The following is a 16,728-nucleotide window of genomic DNA, read 5'->3' as shown; positions in this document are numbered from 1 at the left end:
ACGGTCGTAACAGTCGGTTGTGTTGTATGAGGCATCGACACAGGACGCGATGCCGGTTTTAACAGCACATGCGGTCGACGCATGATATGTGGACGCCGATGCACTATGCGACGCACGGCCTTCTGAGGCCAAGTGCAAGCGTCGAGGGGGCTTGGATCGGGGCTTTCGCCTACCCGGGAATGACTTGGTCGAACGATCATCCATTGGGGAGGGGGCATATGTTTGCCTCATCCTCTCCATTTTTTCTTTTCTTTGTCTTCTGTCCCGTGGAGACATTTTACCACAGTCTCTGCATGCGGCCTGATCATGGTCGGGACCGAGGCATAAGTAGCAATAATTATGCCCGGTCACCGACATAATTTTGCCGCAGGTACAGTATTTAAACCTGGGCTCCTTGGCATCTTTTCTTCTTTTTTTCCTGCTATTTGTCGAGATTTTTTTCCGAAGTTTTAATTTTCAGTCAGGGCGAGAGTAGCCACACGTCCGTGTGTAACCGCGGAAAACTAAAACTGAAGGGGAGCTTGAGGAGTGTGGGAACCAGAGGTCATGCACACTTCAAAGCTCTTCGAGCTAAGAGAGTAGCTCCGCCTTTGTGCATCACAGATGACGTCACCCACCATGCATGGTTAAATGCCCTGCTTATCAATGGAAAAACAAACCTCAATTTTTAAATTTAACAATCAACTTCCCTCCTCTTGAAAATAAAAATATTTTTTTTCCCAACTTCCAGTAGAACAAGAGGAACTTGGCCAAAGAAGAAAGGAAGGAAGTATAGAGGGTAATGAAAGGACCAAACTTATCAGATCCTGAAGTGACTCCATCACCACTGGCCTCCACCCTGCATCTAAAAATGACCCTGCAAAGGGTCCATTAACACTGTACATTCAGTATAGGCAGCCCAGGGCAGGAGTATGGACTGGCCTGCCTGTCCTACAGAAAGGAAATCATCAAGTGAAAAGTAATTTCACCTTCCTCTTCATCCAGGCAGGCCAGTCCACACAAATGGGATGTACCAAAGCTACTTCCTCCTAGAGTGGAAGGCTTCCGGAATGCCCGTCAACACTGCTCTCGCAAAAGACGCATCCTCCTGAACCCAACATACAGCCGCTAATGTCTGGAAAAGTATGTCAAGAAGATCCATTGTCGTCCTAAAGATCTCAGACAGAGATACCAGCTGCAACTGCACCCAAAGACACAGCCTATGCTCTTGCAGAATGAGCTCCAATCTTTTTCAGCAATGGCATATCCACATCTCATAAGGCCGCCATTACTAGTCCCTTAATCCAACTTGCCATCATGGCTTGAGAAGCTGTTTTGTCCCTCTTCACACCTCCATGAAGAACTAAGAGACAATCAGTCCTCCCAAGCTCCTTAGTAACTTAAGGCAAGGCAAAAGATGTCACCTCACATTCAAAGGCAATCTTGCAAACTCCTGCACGTCCATACTCCTATCCAGAGATGGGAACAATATGGACTGATGCACAAGAAAAAAAACTCTGAAACAACCTTTGGTAAAAAAAGAAGGCACTGTTTATCTGCACTCTATCTGAAGTAAGCACAAGAAAGGGCTCTCACTCCAAAAATTGCTGGCTATTAGAAATACTGCTTCGAGATGGCCGCCACACGGTGAACACGGAGGCTGCTGAGCTCCGCGTCTTTTCCTTTTTCTAACCTTGCTTGAAGTCATTTTTTAATTTCTTTCGGCTTTTCTAATGCCTCACACAAAACGCAAGGCTAGAATCAGAGAGGTTACGGCCTCTACTCCTGTTTTGCCTGCTCGACAAACGCGGATCGAAGATATGCTCCCGGGTTTGCTGATAGAGCCGGTGAGGGGAGCCGCTGGCGTTGACGGTGGTGAGCGGACGCCGCACGCCCTGGCTGAAGAGATCTCACTGAGTCCCGGCGAGCTGACTACCCCCTCTCTTTCTTGCAATCCCCCGGTTTATGAAGGGGGAGAACAACTGCAAGAAACCTCGTTGAACCAGCCGGTAAGAACAGTGGAGGAGCCCCAGAGAAGCGGCATGGACATTATGCAGGCTTCAGTGAGCCTAGAGAGTACAGGCTCCGGGGGAGGAGAGACTGGCTCAAAACGAGAGGAGCGAGAGGAGGAAAATCTTCAGGATATAGGAGGTGAGGAAAATGCAATACACGTAGTATTGAAACATCCTTTAATAACACCAAAAAAAGATAACTTCTGAAGAAATATGGAAGGCTATAACGACAATGAATAAAGCCATAGTAGATTTAACTAACGTTGTGAAACAGAACTTAGAGAAATCTAATAACTTGGAAAAGAAAGTTCAGAAAATTGATTCTCATATATTACAGTTGGAGAAGGATATTAAAGACATGAAAGTAGTTAATACTAACTTAATAAAGTCGGATTCATATGTGAATGGAAAGATAGATTTTTTGGAGAATCAGTTGCGAAGAAACAACTTAAGAATACTGAACTTTCCAAAAACAAAATGGATGCCATTAAGGGATCTAATTAAGAGTTACTTTAAAAACATCTTAATGTTCTTGGAAGAATTACCAACAGTGACAAGAGTGTATTATATTCCAGGAGGGAAAATGAGAGAGAACTTCAAGAAGTATAGCAGGATAAAGATATTTCCCTTGACAATTTAACTGATTTTCTTGAAAAATCATATGAAGCAAAGATTACAGAGCGAGCTACAATCTCTTTGACTTTCCTTCAAATGTCTGATAGAGACGAAGTGTTAAGGAGATCCTTTAAGAAACAAGCTGAGTTGTTCTATGGATATCAAGTTAGAGTTTTCCCCGAAGTTACTAAAAGAATTCAAGAAAAAAGGAAAGCCTTCCTAGCTTTCAGGAATGAAATTGAGACCAGAGGCGCAAAATTTTATTTGAAATATCCATGTCGCTGTATTCTGGTCTTTAATAATAATAAGTATATATTTACTGAATTGGAACAACTACGTGTATATCTGGATTCCCACTCCGATTAAGGTCCAGAAGTATCGGCTTGAAATAGAATGTATCGGCAAATAACCGTGTGATTATACTATTTTGTAAAATTCCTTATGTTACTGCTTAGTTTCCTCGGGTCTCCCAATTTGCTTATAATGTTGGAAGATATTATGTTTTTGGAAGTTGTATTACTTTAAGAAAGGAATATATATATATATTTCTGTATCTTCTTCCTATTTACTTTCGATGTAGTTTCAATTATGTTTGAAATGTGAAAACCTGATAAATAAAAAATTAAAAAAAAAAAAAAAAAGAAATACTGCTTCATCATCAACAAACACAAGGAAAATTGCTTGAGAAGAGATAGTTCCTGATAAAAATACCAGCACCAAATTAAGATCCCAAAGAGGAACGGGTAGTTTCAGAGGCGGTCGAATATGTTCAACTCCAGTCAAAAGATCAAGAAACATTTTGGCGTGAGGACAGAGTGTGACCCGGAAATGTCCCAAATAGCAGGCCAGGGCCGCCACTTGCATTCTCACAGGTCAATTTTTATTTAAAACGGTTTTTATTATTTTGTCAAAAAAGGCAATTTCCAAACACGAGAGAGAAACGTGACACTTCGTCTCCCTCCCCGCTAATGTTACAATTGGTACAAACCATCAGAAAAACCCCAACTATCTGCAAGACCCATAACCACCCAACCCCCCATCCTCCCCTCCCCCCCCCCAAATGCCCCTTGGAGTCTAGAAATCAGAGCAGTCCAAGCTCCCACGCAACATGCATGGAAGCCAGATAGGTCCAAAAGAAACACACAATGTCACTCAGTCCAGGAGGTCCATGGAATCACTCGTTGATAATGGAACTACGCACCGTCTGAGGTAACGACTGCAAATAAACATCCCAGATGGTTAAGAAGTGTTTCCTCTGAGACGGGGTGTGTCGCATGGTCGCAGCATCAAGCAGCATCATTCGATGAAAGCCGTTTCGCCAGGTCCAGTAAGCCGGGGGTGACACCTCACGCCATTGAAGTAAGATGGTCTTCTTCCCTACCAAACATGCTTTATGGATAAGTAAGCGACTTCCCAGCCCTCGAATTCGTAGTGGAGAAATGCAACCGAATAAAAGCCATAGCGGGGATATCGGAAGCACCACACCCATCACAGGTCAATTTTAAAAGCATTGCTAGCGCAAAAATGCCCACATATGCATGTATGTGGGCCATACTCAAGCAATGCAGATTTTAAAAAGCTGCAAAATATGTGTGTATTTACCCATCTGCGCATGAGGAATAAGGGGGATAGGAAAGGAGCAGGGCACAGGCATTCCGGAGTGTCACATAACTCCGAATTTTAAAGATGAAACCCGTAGTGCACATATGCTAGATATCTGCGTAACTTTATTGTTGCTCCTGATGAGGAGCAAGTGTGTAGATCCAAGCTTTAGGGCTTATAGGACAGGGTGAGGGAGGTGGGTCAACTGGGCAGCATGCAAGATGAAGAACCAGAGGGGTCTAAAAGACCTTGCTATTAACTGGACAAACTGGTGGACTAATTGGAAAACTAGGAATGTGCCTCACACGAGCATGTTTTAAAATTTGCCGACATACGCGTATAAAAGCCAACATAGTCCTATTGAAGATACGTGTTCTAGCTGTGCTTGAATAACCTTGAATCAACTCTTAAAATTAGGAGCATATTTATGCGTGGTTGATGCACTTTAAAAACATACGTATGTGAGTGCGCTCATGATTAAAAATTCTAGCATATCCTTGCTCGCTCACAAATACACGCATGTATGGGCACATGTGTTCATTTTAAAATCGACCTCTCAGAGTATTAAGTGCCAACACCTTAATCAAACCTTCTTTTAAAACACTCCAGAATGAGAGGAACAGATGTCAGAGTAGGATAACATGTCCACACATGTCCACCCTCAAAAATTCACCAGACCATATATAGGTCAAAGAGATAGAAAACTTCCGGGCTCGCAACAAGTTGCTCACCACTGCTGAGTAATAACCCTGCCTCAATAGGCGTGCACTTTCAAGGGCCAAACTGCAAGAGAAAACAATGACCAAGTTTCTTGCTGATGATCAGACCCTAATGCAGCAAATCCTTGTGCACTGGCAACCGCCACTGTCTATCTACCAACAGCCACTGAAGATCTGCATATCAAGGCCACAAAGTCCAATCTTGAGTCACTAGAAGAACCAAGCCTGAGGATTACAGCTAAGACTGTACTAGTGATGGACTGACATTTTCCTGCTGCTTGCAGCAAGTCCAACACAGGCCGTCCCCATCGGGAGACAATGAGTTGGAAAACATTGTTTGCCAGTTCCCCTTCCCCTGGATCCAGAATGTGGCGACTGAGATAATTTGCCCTAGCATTTTCGATCCCACTATGGGAGACTCTGATAGTGCCTGAAGATACCTTTCCGCTCACCATTCTGCACACAGCAGAAGCAGATCCATATCCAGTGAAACCTGCTGACTCCGGGTTCCTCCCTGATCATTTATGGAAGCCATTACCACAGTGTTAACACACATCATCACTCTCACCGTTCTCCCTATTAATGTGTCTGCAAACTTCAGAAATGCCATTGCTCGAGTCTCCAGTCAATTAAAAGACCAACTCATCACCTTGCGCCACCAGTTCCTTGCAGTGAGATTCCCATTCATGGAGACTTGCATCTGTAGTTACTATCTGGTTGGGAATCTCCAAGTCCATTCCCTTGACCAGATGTTCCCTCTTCAGCCACCAAAGGTGGTCTTGCTTCACTGCTGCTGGGAGAGACCGCCAAATCTTGTATTCGTGAGATGGAGGACTCCACAGAGACAACAACATCCTCTGCAGCAGATGCATGTGCGCCCTGACCCACTACCACCATCATGACCTTCGAAAAGGCTCTGGATGCCACAGCCAAACTGAACAGCAAAGCCTGAAACTGGTAATGATGGCCAATCACTGTGAAGCGCAGGACCACTGATGCTCCTCCCGAATCAGAATATGCAGATAAGCCTCCACTAGACTTAAGGAAGTTAGAAATTCTCCCTTTTGCACCCCCATAAGTACGGATTGTAAAGTTTCCATCTGGAAACAGGCCATGCAAAGCAACTTGTTGACCTGCTTTAGATCCAGAATTGCATGAAAGGATCCTGTCTTTGAGAGGGGGTGGGGTGGGGGTTGGACCACAAAATAAATGGAACAATGGCCCGTTCCATCCTGAATCTTTGGCACCAGAAACACCGCCTTCAATGAGAAAAGCCGTTGCAACGAGGCCAGTATGGAGGTCTTCTTTTCAGTGGAATGACATGGAGAAACCATAAAAGCATCAGAAAAGTGGTTGCACCCACTCCAGGGGGCAACCGATCCTGACCATGTCAAGCACCCACTGATGGATATAATCTGAGTCCAACTTTGATAGAACTGGAAAAGAAGTCCCCCAGTATCTGAGGATGGATCCCCACAACTTCACTGAGAAGAACAGGACGCTCCTGAACTGCAGCTTCCATCCTTACATAGTAACATAGTAATGCGGCAGAAAAAGACCAAAATGGTCTATCTAGTCTGCCCAGCAAGCTTCCCAAGGTAGTAACTGCCGCTCCGTGCAGGTTACCCCCATGTTTCTCTGACCACCGGTGGATGCCACTGCATCCTTGTTGAAAAACAGCAAGTTGGTCATCCTATTTAAGAAATAAACTTTTGGTGCCTGCAACATGTGCCATGATCTTCCTGGTATTGGTTGTATTCTGCTGAAGTGCATTATGCCTCTCTAAAACTTTCCCCATTTGGTTAGAGGGGAGGAGGAATAGCCTAGTGGTTAGAGCAGTGGGCTATGAACCAGGGGACCAGGGTTCGAGTTCCGCTGTCGTTCCATTGCCTCAGGTACAAACTTAGATTGTAAGCCCTCTGGGGATAGGGAAATACCTACAGTACCTGAATGTAAACTGATGTGATATCTCAGATCGAATGTCAGAAAAAATAAATAAAAATAGTAACTGCTGCTCCGTACAGGTTACCCCCATGTTTCTCTTATCTAGCTTCTTAGGCCGAAAGGACAGACATACAAAAGAAGTGAGACTTCTGAACTTTTGTTTTGGCAAAACATTCTGAAGTCTCGAAAACGGCCCCTTGAGAAAGAGGACAGTGAAGATGATTTTCAATCTTCCAATAGGCGAGGAATCTTTTAATCTCCCCACTTATTTGCAATCTTCTCCCACTCGTCATCATCAAACAAAAGACATCCTTTGAAGGACGGTTTCATCAAATGTAACTTGGGAGTAGTGTCCGCCAACCAGTAGCACAACCAAAGCAGACTTTGTGCTATTATTACTGAGGCAACACCTCTAGCCTCGGTAGGCACCAAATCATAGCCTCCTTGTTCTGATAAGAGTAACAGCTGCTGTTTCATGCAAGATAGCCCATGGCTATTGTTAATGGTAGTGACTGCTGCCCCATGCAGGATACCCACATTCTTCTGCTAAGAGTAGTTACTGCTATTCTGGGCAGGTTACCCCCATAGCTTCTGTTAAGGAGAGTAACTGCTGCTCCATGCAGTATACCTCATGCCTTCTGATAAGGGTTGCTATTGCTATTCCATGCAGATTACCCCCATGGCTTTTGTTAAGGATAGTAATTGCTGCTCCATGCAGGTTACCCTCATGTCTTCTGTAATAGACCCCAGCTCTACACTCTTTGGAATTAACCTTATCCACATTTCTCCATGAAGGACTGAAAGTCCAAGCAATCATCACCTCTCATCTCTGGAACAGCTCATATCACAGTAACCAAAGGCACCCGAGAAAACATACCATCCAGAGCACTTTGTTTGTTCCTCCAGAACTTATACAAGTACCGCAGTGGATCCTGGGACAGGAGAGAATCCCCATGCTGTGACACATAATCAATGCCACTTCCTCCTTAAAAAATGGATGACACACGCTGCTCCACTGAAACTGTAGATACTGCTAAGGCCGAACTGCCTTCGCAGGAATGAGAGGTTTGCATATTAAAAATGGCCACCATTCCTGCCTACCTAAACCGCAGGAAGTGCCTCACATTGGCTGAACCCATCTTGGAGCTTTCTTCATGACTAAACAAATCATACCAAGCAGGATAGTGGAACGGGGCATGAAGGCAAAATAGATATCCTATCACCCGCTGGTACTGTTAGGCAAGAGAAGGAGATCCCAGCCCTAAGCCAGTTACCCACATACCTAACATGACTGCCATTCCTGCCATGATTCAGTCCAACTTGCAGATACAGCTCTCCTTCCTTGGGGCTCCGCAGACCGAAGCACTGCTGATCACCTGCCTCACTGGACTAAATTAAGGCTGCTAAGCTCTCCTCCTTCTCCGACACCACAAAAAAAAAATAGTGACGCCCTCTCTTAGCAAATCACAAAATCAAGGAAGAAGCCTGGCTGATCTCGCGCAGCACTATACAAAAAGAGAGACTGCTCGGCAGAAACTGCTCACTCAGCTGCTTCAGAATGTGGTGTCACTTCCCCTGGGCTACTGCTGCTGCCATTATATTTCCCCTGATCTAGGCTCTCCAAGAGTTAGTCACTCTAGGTAAGGGGCTCAGTGGCTCCCAATCACTGTTTAAACCGCTGGCAGCATAGCTCTCCAGGCCTGAGCTGTGTACTCAATGCCTTTTTAAATGTCTCTGTCACCTCAGGAGTGATTCCCCAAACAAGTTATTAACCTCAGGGCACTGCTTGACTGGGGGAGGAAGGACTGGCCTTTCACCACAGGAGCTGCCCAACCTCTATTCTTCTTCATCGGGCCTAGCCAGGCATCATTCCACAGTATGGAATGTATGTCCACCTTCTGCTGGACACGGAAAATATTGGCAGGCTGATGACAGTGCAGGTGGCATTAGTAAATCTGTTACTCTCTGTCTCCATCTGCTGGTTGAAGTGCATAACCCACTTGTGTGGCCTGGCCTGCCTGGATGAAGAGGAATACCCTCTTAAGTGATATATACCCAGAAGAGTCATCTGCAGCAGTGGGCAAAAGGGACTCCCATACTTTCCATGTGCTTCTCGTCCCTTCCCCACACATTTCCCAGGCCGCCCAATAGTGACCCAGCCTGCCCCAATGTGGGGAGACAAGCAGCATGCCTGAAAAGAGGAGCCTTGAAGTCAGCTCCTTTACCTTTCATTTAATCGTCTGGTTAATATTTTACATCTCTAATGTGAGAACCTATCCAATTACTTTTTCATTACTTGAAAAAGCTATGTTGCCTCTGATTGCTTTTCTTTTATAAATATATTTTAAAGTGTTTTTATATGCCTGACCATTCCTACCTAATTCCAGGCTTACAGTACTTCTTTGATGAGACTGATAAATTTCAAATTTTGTTGATGACAACTAATTTAGGTAAATGATAAAGGTAACTGCCAATTTTAAGAAACATTTTTCCCCAATAATGAAAAAAAAATAAGAAGTACCATGCTGGGTCAGACCAATGTGCATGAGATAAATTTGCATGCATTGCTGACCCAGAATATGCAAATTTATCTCATGCATATTTCATTATGGATAGCCCAAAAATCTAACTGACCATAGGAGAGACGTAACAAGCACTGCTTTATTCTCACATTCAAATACCATAATGTTTTTCCCCCCAAGGGCAAAGCATTAAAAAATAATCAATAAAACAGAAATGTATGCCAGAAAATGTATTACTCCAGTAATATCAAAATGCTTCTTCAGAAAAAAAAAAAGAGTGGGATTTACAGATTGTGGAAATCAATGCTTTGAATATAACCATAACATATAACCGAAAGAACAGTCCATATGAATGGGCTCTCCAAACTGATGTCATTGGACGCCAATGTTTATCACGACAACACTCTAAGCAATATATGGTACCAATTGGAAATTCACCGTGTACAGGAGTTCTTAGTCACAACGGACAATCGTACATGGTGGCAGACGGAAAATCTTACCATACCTGTTTCATTCTGGACTGAACCAACTTTAAATGCGACATGGACAGCAGCTGGAAAATCTTCAACCCCATTCATAGCCCCTGATAGATATTATTTTGTGTGCAGACGAAGGGCTTATGAACAATTACCTTCCAATTGGTATGGAACATGTTCCTAGCAACAATACGCCCTAGTTTCTTCCTGTTGCCAGTTACTGCAAGTGAAACTCTAGGTGTTCCTGTATACAGCCCAATGAAACCGAATAAACGACGAAGGAACAATAAAGTTTTAATTGGAGATTGGACTGACCAAGAGTGGCCACCTGAACGTATTGTACAATACTATGGACCAGCAACTTGGGCAGAAGATGGTTCATATGGATATAGAACACCGATCTACATGTTAAATCGCATCATCAGACTCCAAGCAGTACTTGAGCTCCTTACCAATGACTCTGCAATGGCCCTCAACATTTTGGCCAAGCAAAACACGAAACATATTACTGCTGTTTATCAGAATCGATTAGCCTTGGACTACCTTCTAGCTCAAGAAGGTGGTGTGTGCGGAAAATTTAATCTTTCCAATTGTTGTTTACAGATTGATGATAAAAGTAAAGTCATCGAAGAAATCACTGATCGTATGGTGCGACTAGCTCATGTTCCTGTGCAGACCTGGTCCAGGGCTTTTGATTGGACTACATCATTGCCCAGCTGGATGACGTCAATACCCGGACTCAAGGAACTTTTCATTCCTTTGATACTCTTTTTAATTTCTTGTGCTTTATTTCCTTTGTGTCTCCCTCTTATCTTTAGGAGCTTACGTGCAATGATCGAATCGATAGCTGATCGAAGAGCAGCACAAATCATGATGATGAACCAGTACACTTCAATCTCAACATTTCCCTCATCCGATTCATCAGACTCAGAAGATGAATACTATGACACTAACCTTTAATGCACTTAATGTAACTAACGCATCTGGGCCATCATGTTTGTTAGGGTTAAGTCCGGCTACAAAGGGGGGAGTGCTCCACTAGGGACCCCTCGTCTCAACCCCGGTGAAGAAACCAACGACCTAGCAAATATATTAGGGCCCACCCTGAGTGAAAATGTTATTAATTACTGTTTGTCATTTCAGCTACCTCATGAATGAAGGTGATACTTGCACCTTCAAGAGAAGTTGAAGTATCAAAGGGGGGAATGAAGGAGTTCAATTTTATGGACAATCGTTGAATGAGAAAACTGAAAACCTGATTAACACTGCCAGCCGCGAAACGCATTGAAACGCACAGCCATCTTGAATGTACTAACATTTGGAACGCAATGGCATGCACTACGTAATTACGTACTAACATACTGACATTCAGTGGAACGCACCACCATTTTGTAATAATAATTTGTATTGTATTAATACGATTGCTGCTATAAAATGTCTAACACGTCAATTAAATGACGAAACAATGATATGATTATAAGCTACACCTACTTGAATGAATGTATAAAAGTTCACTCCCCACGGGGAGTGGCATGCAGTTGTACTAAGCCATTGTCTTAGCTGCATCTTGCTGGCAATAAAAGTCTATCTTTACGGATCAGTTGTCTGGGCCTTCTTTCTGACTTTTAGAGACGGTTTCATGATGAAGGGCGTAGTTCCTATGATGCAATAAAAGACCATAAGAAATGGTACACTGAGTCAGACCAATGGTCCATTGAGCCCAGCATCCTATCTCCAAGTCACCTGAAAGTGATTGTCAAACCCCAACACGAAACCGTTTCATGTTGCTCTCCCCCGGAATTTAGAGGTGAAGATACCAAAGTCTGCCTGTCTTCCACAAACTTAACCAAACTTTATACTATAAGCCTTAGTCATATTTTCTGGCAACAAGTTCCATAGCTTAATCGTGCATGGACTAAAAAAAAATACGTTCTTAATTTGTTTTAATTCTGTTAGTTTCAGGGCTTGTCCCAGTATTACTACTATTTGATAATGTAAACTGTTCCTAATTAACCAGTTTCATGCTACATATAATTTTATAAACATCTATCATAATCCCCCCTTCTCTAAACAGAAGTTTTAATCTGTTTAGCCTTTTTTTTTCTAAAGGAAGCCAATCCATCCCTGTAATCATTTTTATTGCCCTTCTCTGTACCTTGTCTGGTTTGTTAAATAAATAAAGGCATATTTAAACAGCAATCCTAAAATGATTAATACTTGGATAAAAGAGACAAATAAACAAAAGAAAAAAATTAAATGACTAATATGATTGACTATGACTGCCTTAGCAGCCCATGCCGGTCCACTCCTAGTTTTGCCCTGTTGCATGTATGGAAATGTAGTTCTGCTTTTCTAAATGCGAGATCTACAAATCCATGTATGCAATAGGGCACAAAGAGGATTGGATCGGGTTGGCCTGCAGGTGAGGTTTCTAAAGTTCATATGATACGGTTATATAGTACATGTATCGCAGTCTGCAAAAGATCCGAATAGTAGAAGTGCACTGTACGAATTGTAAGTTCAGCGTACTGCGGCCATACACATTTTCTCTGGATTTCCCCCTCCTCTTTTTCTTAAAATGAATCTAGTTGCTAACCAGACACATTATAAACCTGGGCACCTCACCGGTGTGATCATTGTTCTCAGGCCGTTTTTCATTTAGTTATATAATAAATCAAAGTAGCCGAGGGAAGACAAACCGTACCCACACCCCCACTTCCCTTCCGTGTTTACCTCAGCCGGTGGCGAAGCAACCCGGATTCCTCGCTCGCTCCCTCCTTCCCTTTCTTCTCGCGCGAGCTGAGAGACCGCGGAGGTCCGGCCTAGGGCACGTGACCCTGTCTCTCTTTTTGCGGCGTTGACAAGGAGATGTCTCCGTTAGGGGCCTAAAGGAGCGTCCTTTCTGCACTCAAATCCCTGCTGCAGGGAAATGGCCGGCTGGCCGGGGTGCTGCCCGGCTTGGAAACTGCTGGCCCCGGCATTTGCCCGACTGTGTGTGCGCGGTTGCCGTTTGGGCTTCTTCCGTCCCGTGGCGCTCGGGCAGCCGCCCCTTCGCACGCGGGGCTTCCGGAGCAGCCGCAGCCAGGAGCAGGACTGGAGGAAGCGGAATAAGACGGCGCTGACTTATATTGCGGCAGCGGCCGTGGGCATGGTGGGTTTGTCATATGCGGCTGTGCCGCTCTACCGGCTCTACTGCCAGGTAAGTGCACACAGCACCCCAGAGCGCTTACAGCTTCCCTGTCCCTCCTCCCGAAAACATTGGCTTGGGTGAACGCTTCCTATAGCATATAAGGCTCTTGCTGCTTTTACTGTATTTTTTAAATTTTCATACTTTTTATCTTTATTTTGAACCAAGTATTACGATTATGTCTTGACCGATAAGTTGAAAGTGACACTTTTTTTTTTTTACTGGAATAACAGAGCTCATCTGTGGCTAGTTTTCCAGAGTTTACAGTCAGTTCAGCAAGCCAGAGGAAAAAACGCGCAGTAACACTGAGTTTAAACTAAATGATGCAGCGTCAACTAGGCACAGTGAGGGTTTTGAGGGTTTTATTTTTTTGCCATGTCTGCTTGACCTCGACTTTTTTTTGGGGGGGATTGTCTGCATATTTTATTTTATGCTCGCTGACTGCTGCAACTCTCTATTCTGTGCCTATCATCTAAACACAACTATGCTGAAAATGATTTTTTTTTTTATTTCTAGAGCAATCTAGACAAAACACGTATTACTAGCCATCAGAAAATATAAATAGGGCATTCATCTTTACCTATAAGGTTCAAAGGTGATAGTAAAACGTTATAGTTTCAAAGGGCCTGTGACTGATAATTGCGAAAACCAATGTCCTTATTAATTCCTTTTACACTGTAAATAATAGTAGGTAAAGGCCAAAGTGGTGCATCCATTCGTTTCTGAGTATTTATCATCCTAAATCACAAGATGGTAACTTTCAAAGGGGAGCACATGTGCATCTGTGTGTGCCCAGGAAAGTGGTTCATTTTATAACTTGCGTGCACGTTATAAAATAGTCAGGGCGTGCGCCCAATTTTAAGTTTCTATGTGCCCAGCTGCACATATCTGGTTTCTGCCATGTAAGTTGGGGAATCTTATAACAGAAGTGCCCCCATTCCATGACTAGTTTCCCCAGTGTAGAGCTAGCTCCTTCAAACCCCCCTGGTTTATTAGCTTGCACTCTCTCCCCCCCCCCCCCCCAACACACACACACACACACACACACACACACGTCCTTTAAACCCCTCAGGGCTGGCTGGCTGGCTTGTTTTTGTTTTCTTTTGTTTTTAAACTTACCATAGCAGAAATAGTTACACAGCATTGGACCTGGAGCATGCACATTGGGCAGATTTTAAAAGCCCTACATGCGCTGAACCTATGTCCTGGGGCTTGAAAAAAGGAGCAGGAAGTGGCCAGAGGCCTCCGTAGGGCCTCTAGGCCAGGGGATCGCTCGCCGGCACTCGGCCAGCGCGCGCAACCTACTTGCAAAACAAAGGTTGGGGGGGGGATTTAGGTAGGGCGGGGAAGGTGGGGGGCGGAGGGAACAAGGAAAGCCATCGGGGCTCCCCTAGGGCTCAGCACGCGCAAGGTGCACAAGTGTGCACCCCCTTGCGTGCGCCGACCCCAGATTTTATAACATGCGCGCATGTTATAAAATTGGGCGTAGATTTGTATGCGCCAGGTTGCGCGCACAAATCTACGCCCGTGCGTAGGTATTAAAATCTGCCCCATTGCTTGGCCATGCCTCGAAATGCCTATGCCCTGCCCAGACCAAGCCACTTTTTGAATCTGAGTGAAATGTGCATGCAGTGGGAGAAGCACATGCATCCCAGGGCTTAGAAATTTGGTCGGTGCATGTATGATTTTTGCGCGCATCCCCTAATTGATGTGCACGCTGGGCTTTTAAAATTCACTTAAAGGTTTTGTGTTCTTGCATATTTCTAAATTCCCTTTAAGTACCCAGTTTGTGAGGTCCTCAAGGGAATGAGCTTCTTGTAAGAACATATGAAATGTTATGCTGGGTCAGACCAAGCTCTATTGAACATAAGAAACCCAACAGTGGCTAGTCCTAGTCAAATGTATCCAGGAGATCCCAAAAAACAGATCTATTTCTTGTTGCATGTACCCAAGGATAGCAATTGCTGTCTTTAGTCTGCCTGCCTAACTGTTTATAGACCTTTCCTCTAGCAACTTCTTTCTTGAAAAAAATTTAGTTTCTGGGGTGTCCCTTTGTTCTTCTTTAGTTATTTTAAGGATAGTTTTCAAAAGCAATTTGCAAGTAAATTGGCAGTCTGAAAATTGTGCAGCCCTTAACCCTTTAGAAGTATATGTGGGGATCCACAATGTACAAATTTCTAGCTGGGGAAAAAAGGTGGGTCAGAGGATGTGTTTAGAGAAGAGAAATAATGTATGTAGATTTTGAATGGGGGAAAAATGCCCACAGAAAAAAGACAGGTACAAAGCTCTGTGACTACTCCTTTTCCTGGGACAGTTTTCAACAGGAAAGTATGCTCATACTTTCCCTCTGTAAACTGATGCAAAGCCTGCAGGTAGAAGTACATGTTGACTTTGCAGTAATGTAGGCAGATTTGAAATTGCCCCATTTATGTCTATGAAGGTTAGGCATGTCAATTTTTAGTTCATTTCACTGATATAGCATCCACATTTGTTTGCATTATACCATTTATGTGAACCCTTTGTTGCATGGCTTTCTCATGTGGGTAAGTTATCAGATCTTGTGATAGATGCTAGCAGAGCTTTCATCATGGTATCTTGCAGGATTTTTAGGCTTGTGATAACCTTTTAAAGGACTGGTTAAAAAAATGATGTAATGGTGCATAAGTTTTACAAACTGTAAAAGATCTTTTCACATATCAACAGGTTTGGAAAGCTAGTGTCCTACAATATCTGTTTTTTGTTGGTATTTAAAAGTATTGCAACCTGCTAAGATCCTCATTTCCTCCAAGATCGGTACAACTACTCAAATGCTACACCTTAAACCAGAGGTGGTTGGTGCCTTATTGACCAGACTGTTCTGCACCGTGATGATAGCAGCACAGGCAAACAGCTGAGTGCTGCCTTCTTACCGTTGGGGGGGGGGGGGGGTCAGTCCTGCTGCAGTTCAAGCTTGTCACGACTCTGCTTTAATAGCAGCATACCAGCTGCCTTGTGCTGTAGCTGCCATGTTGCTGAGGTGGGGGTGAGAGAGAGAGTGAGCAAGCATGTGTAAGTCCATGAGAGAGAGTGTGTGATTGATTGACACTGTGTGTACGTAAAAGAGAGAGAAAGCATGTGAGAGAGCAAGAGACTGGTCAGGGAAGTCACTGATTGTGTGTGTGAGAGAGAGAGATTGGGCAGGGAAGTGACAGATTGTGTGTGAGAGAGAGAGATTGGGCAGGGAAGTGACAGATTGTGTGTGAGAGAGAGAGGTTGGGCAGGGAAGTGACAGATTGTGTGTGTGTGAGAGAGAGGTTGGGCAGGGAAGTGACCAATTGTGTGTGTGTGAGAGAGAGGTTGGGCAGGGAAGTGACCGATTGTGTGTGAGAGAGAGATTGGGCAGGGAAGTGACCGATTGTGTGTGTGAGAGAGATTGGACAGGGAAGTGACAGATTGTGTGTGTGTGAGAGAGATTGGACAGGGAAGTGACAGATTGTGTGTGTGTGTGAGAGAGATTGGGCAGGGAAGTGACCGATTGTGTGTGTGAGAGAGATTGGGCAGGGAAGTGACAGATTGTGTGTGTGTGTGAGAGAGATTGGGCAGGGAAGTGACTGACTGACTGTGTGTGTCAGGCTAGTCATGGGTCCCATAGAAGAGGAAGAAGAAAGCACCAAAGAGCCAAAACAGTCCTGT

At 44.1% G+C, this 16,728-nt stretch overlaps 2 protein-coding genes across 5 annotated transcripts in view; one reads left to right on the top strand and one right to left on the bottom strand.

The window, feature by feature from the left end:
• The window catches only part of STXBP4 (syntaxin binding protein 4), a 324,772-nt gene extending 312,055 nt beyond the window's left edge, over positions 1-12,717 (bottom strand). For all 3 annotated transcript variants that reach the window (XM_029600671.1, XM_029600672.1, XM_029600673.1), the window contains exon 1: positions 12,603-12,717. The gene's annotated coding sequence lies outside the window, so the exon portion shown is untranslated. The remainder of the gene's footprint in view (positions 1-12,602) is intronic.
• The window catches only part of LOC115090959 (cytochrome c oxidase assembly protein COX11, mitochondrial), a 45,325-nt gene continuing 41,259 nt past the window's right edge, over positions 12,663-16,728 (top strand). For both annotated transcript variants that reach the window (XM_029600677.1, XM_029600678.1), the window contains exon 1: positions 12,663-13,068. In XM_029600677.1, the coding sequence (XP_029456537.1) occupies positions 12,799-13,068 (270 nt within the window). In that variant the 5' untranslated portion in view covers positions 12,663-12,798. The remainder of the gene's footprint in view (positions 13,069-16,728) is intronic.

Source organism: Rhinatrema bivittatum, chromosome 4 (assembly GCF_901001135.1).
Source record: "Rhinatrema bivittatum chromosome 4, aRhiBiv1.1, whole genome shotgun sequence".
NCBI lineage: Eukaryota > Metazoa > Chordata > Amphibia > Gymnophiona > Rhinatrematidae > Rhinatrema > Rhinatrema bivittatum.
The sequence above is the reverse complement of the archived record's forward strand: the minus strand, read 5'-3'. Positions and strand labels throughout refer to the sequence as shown.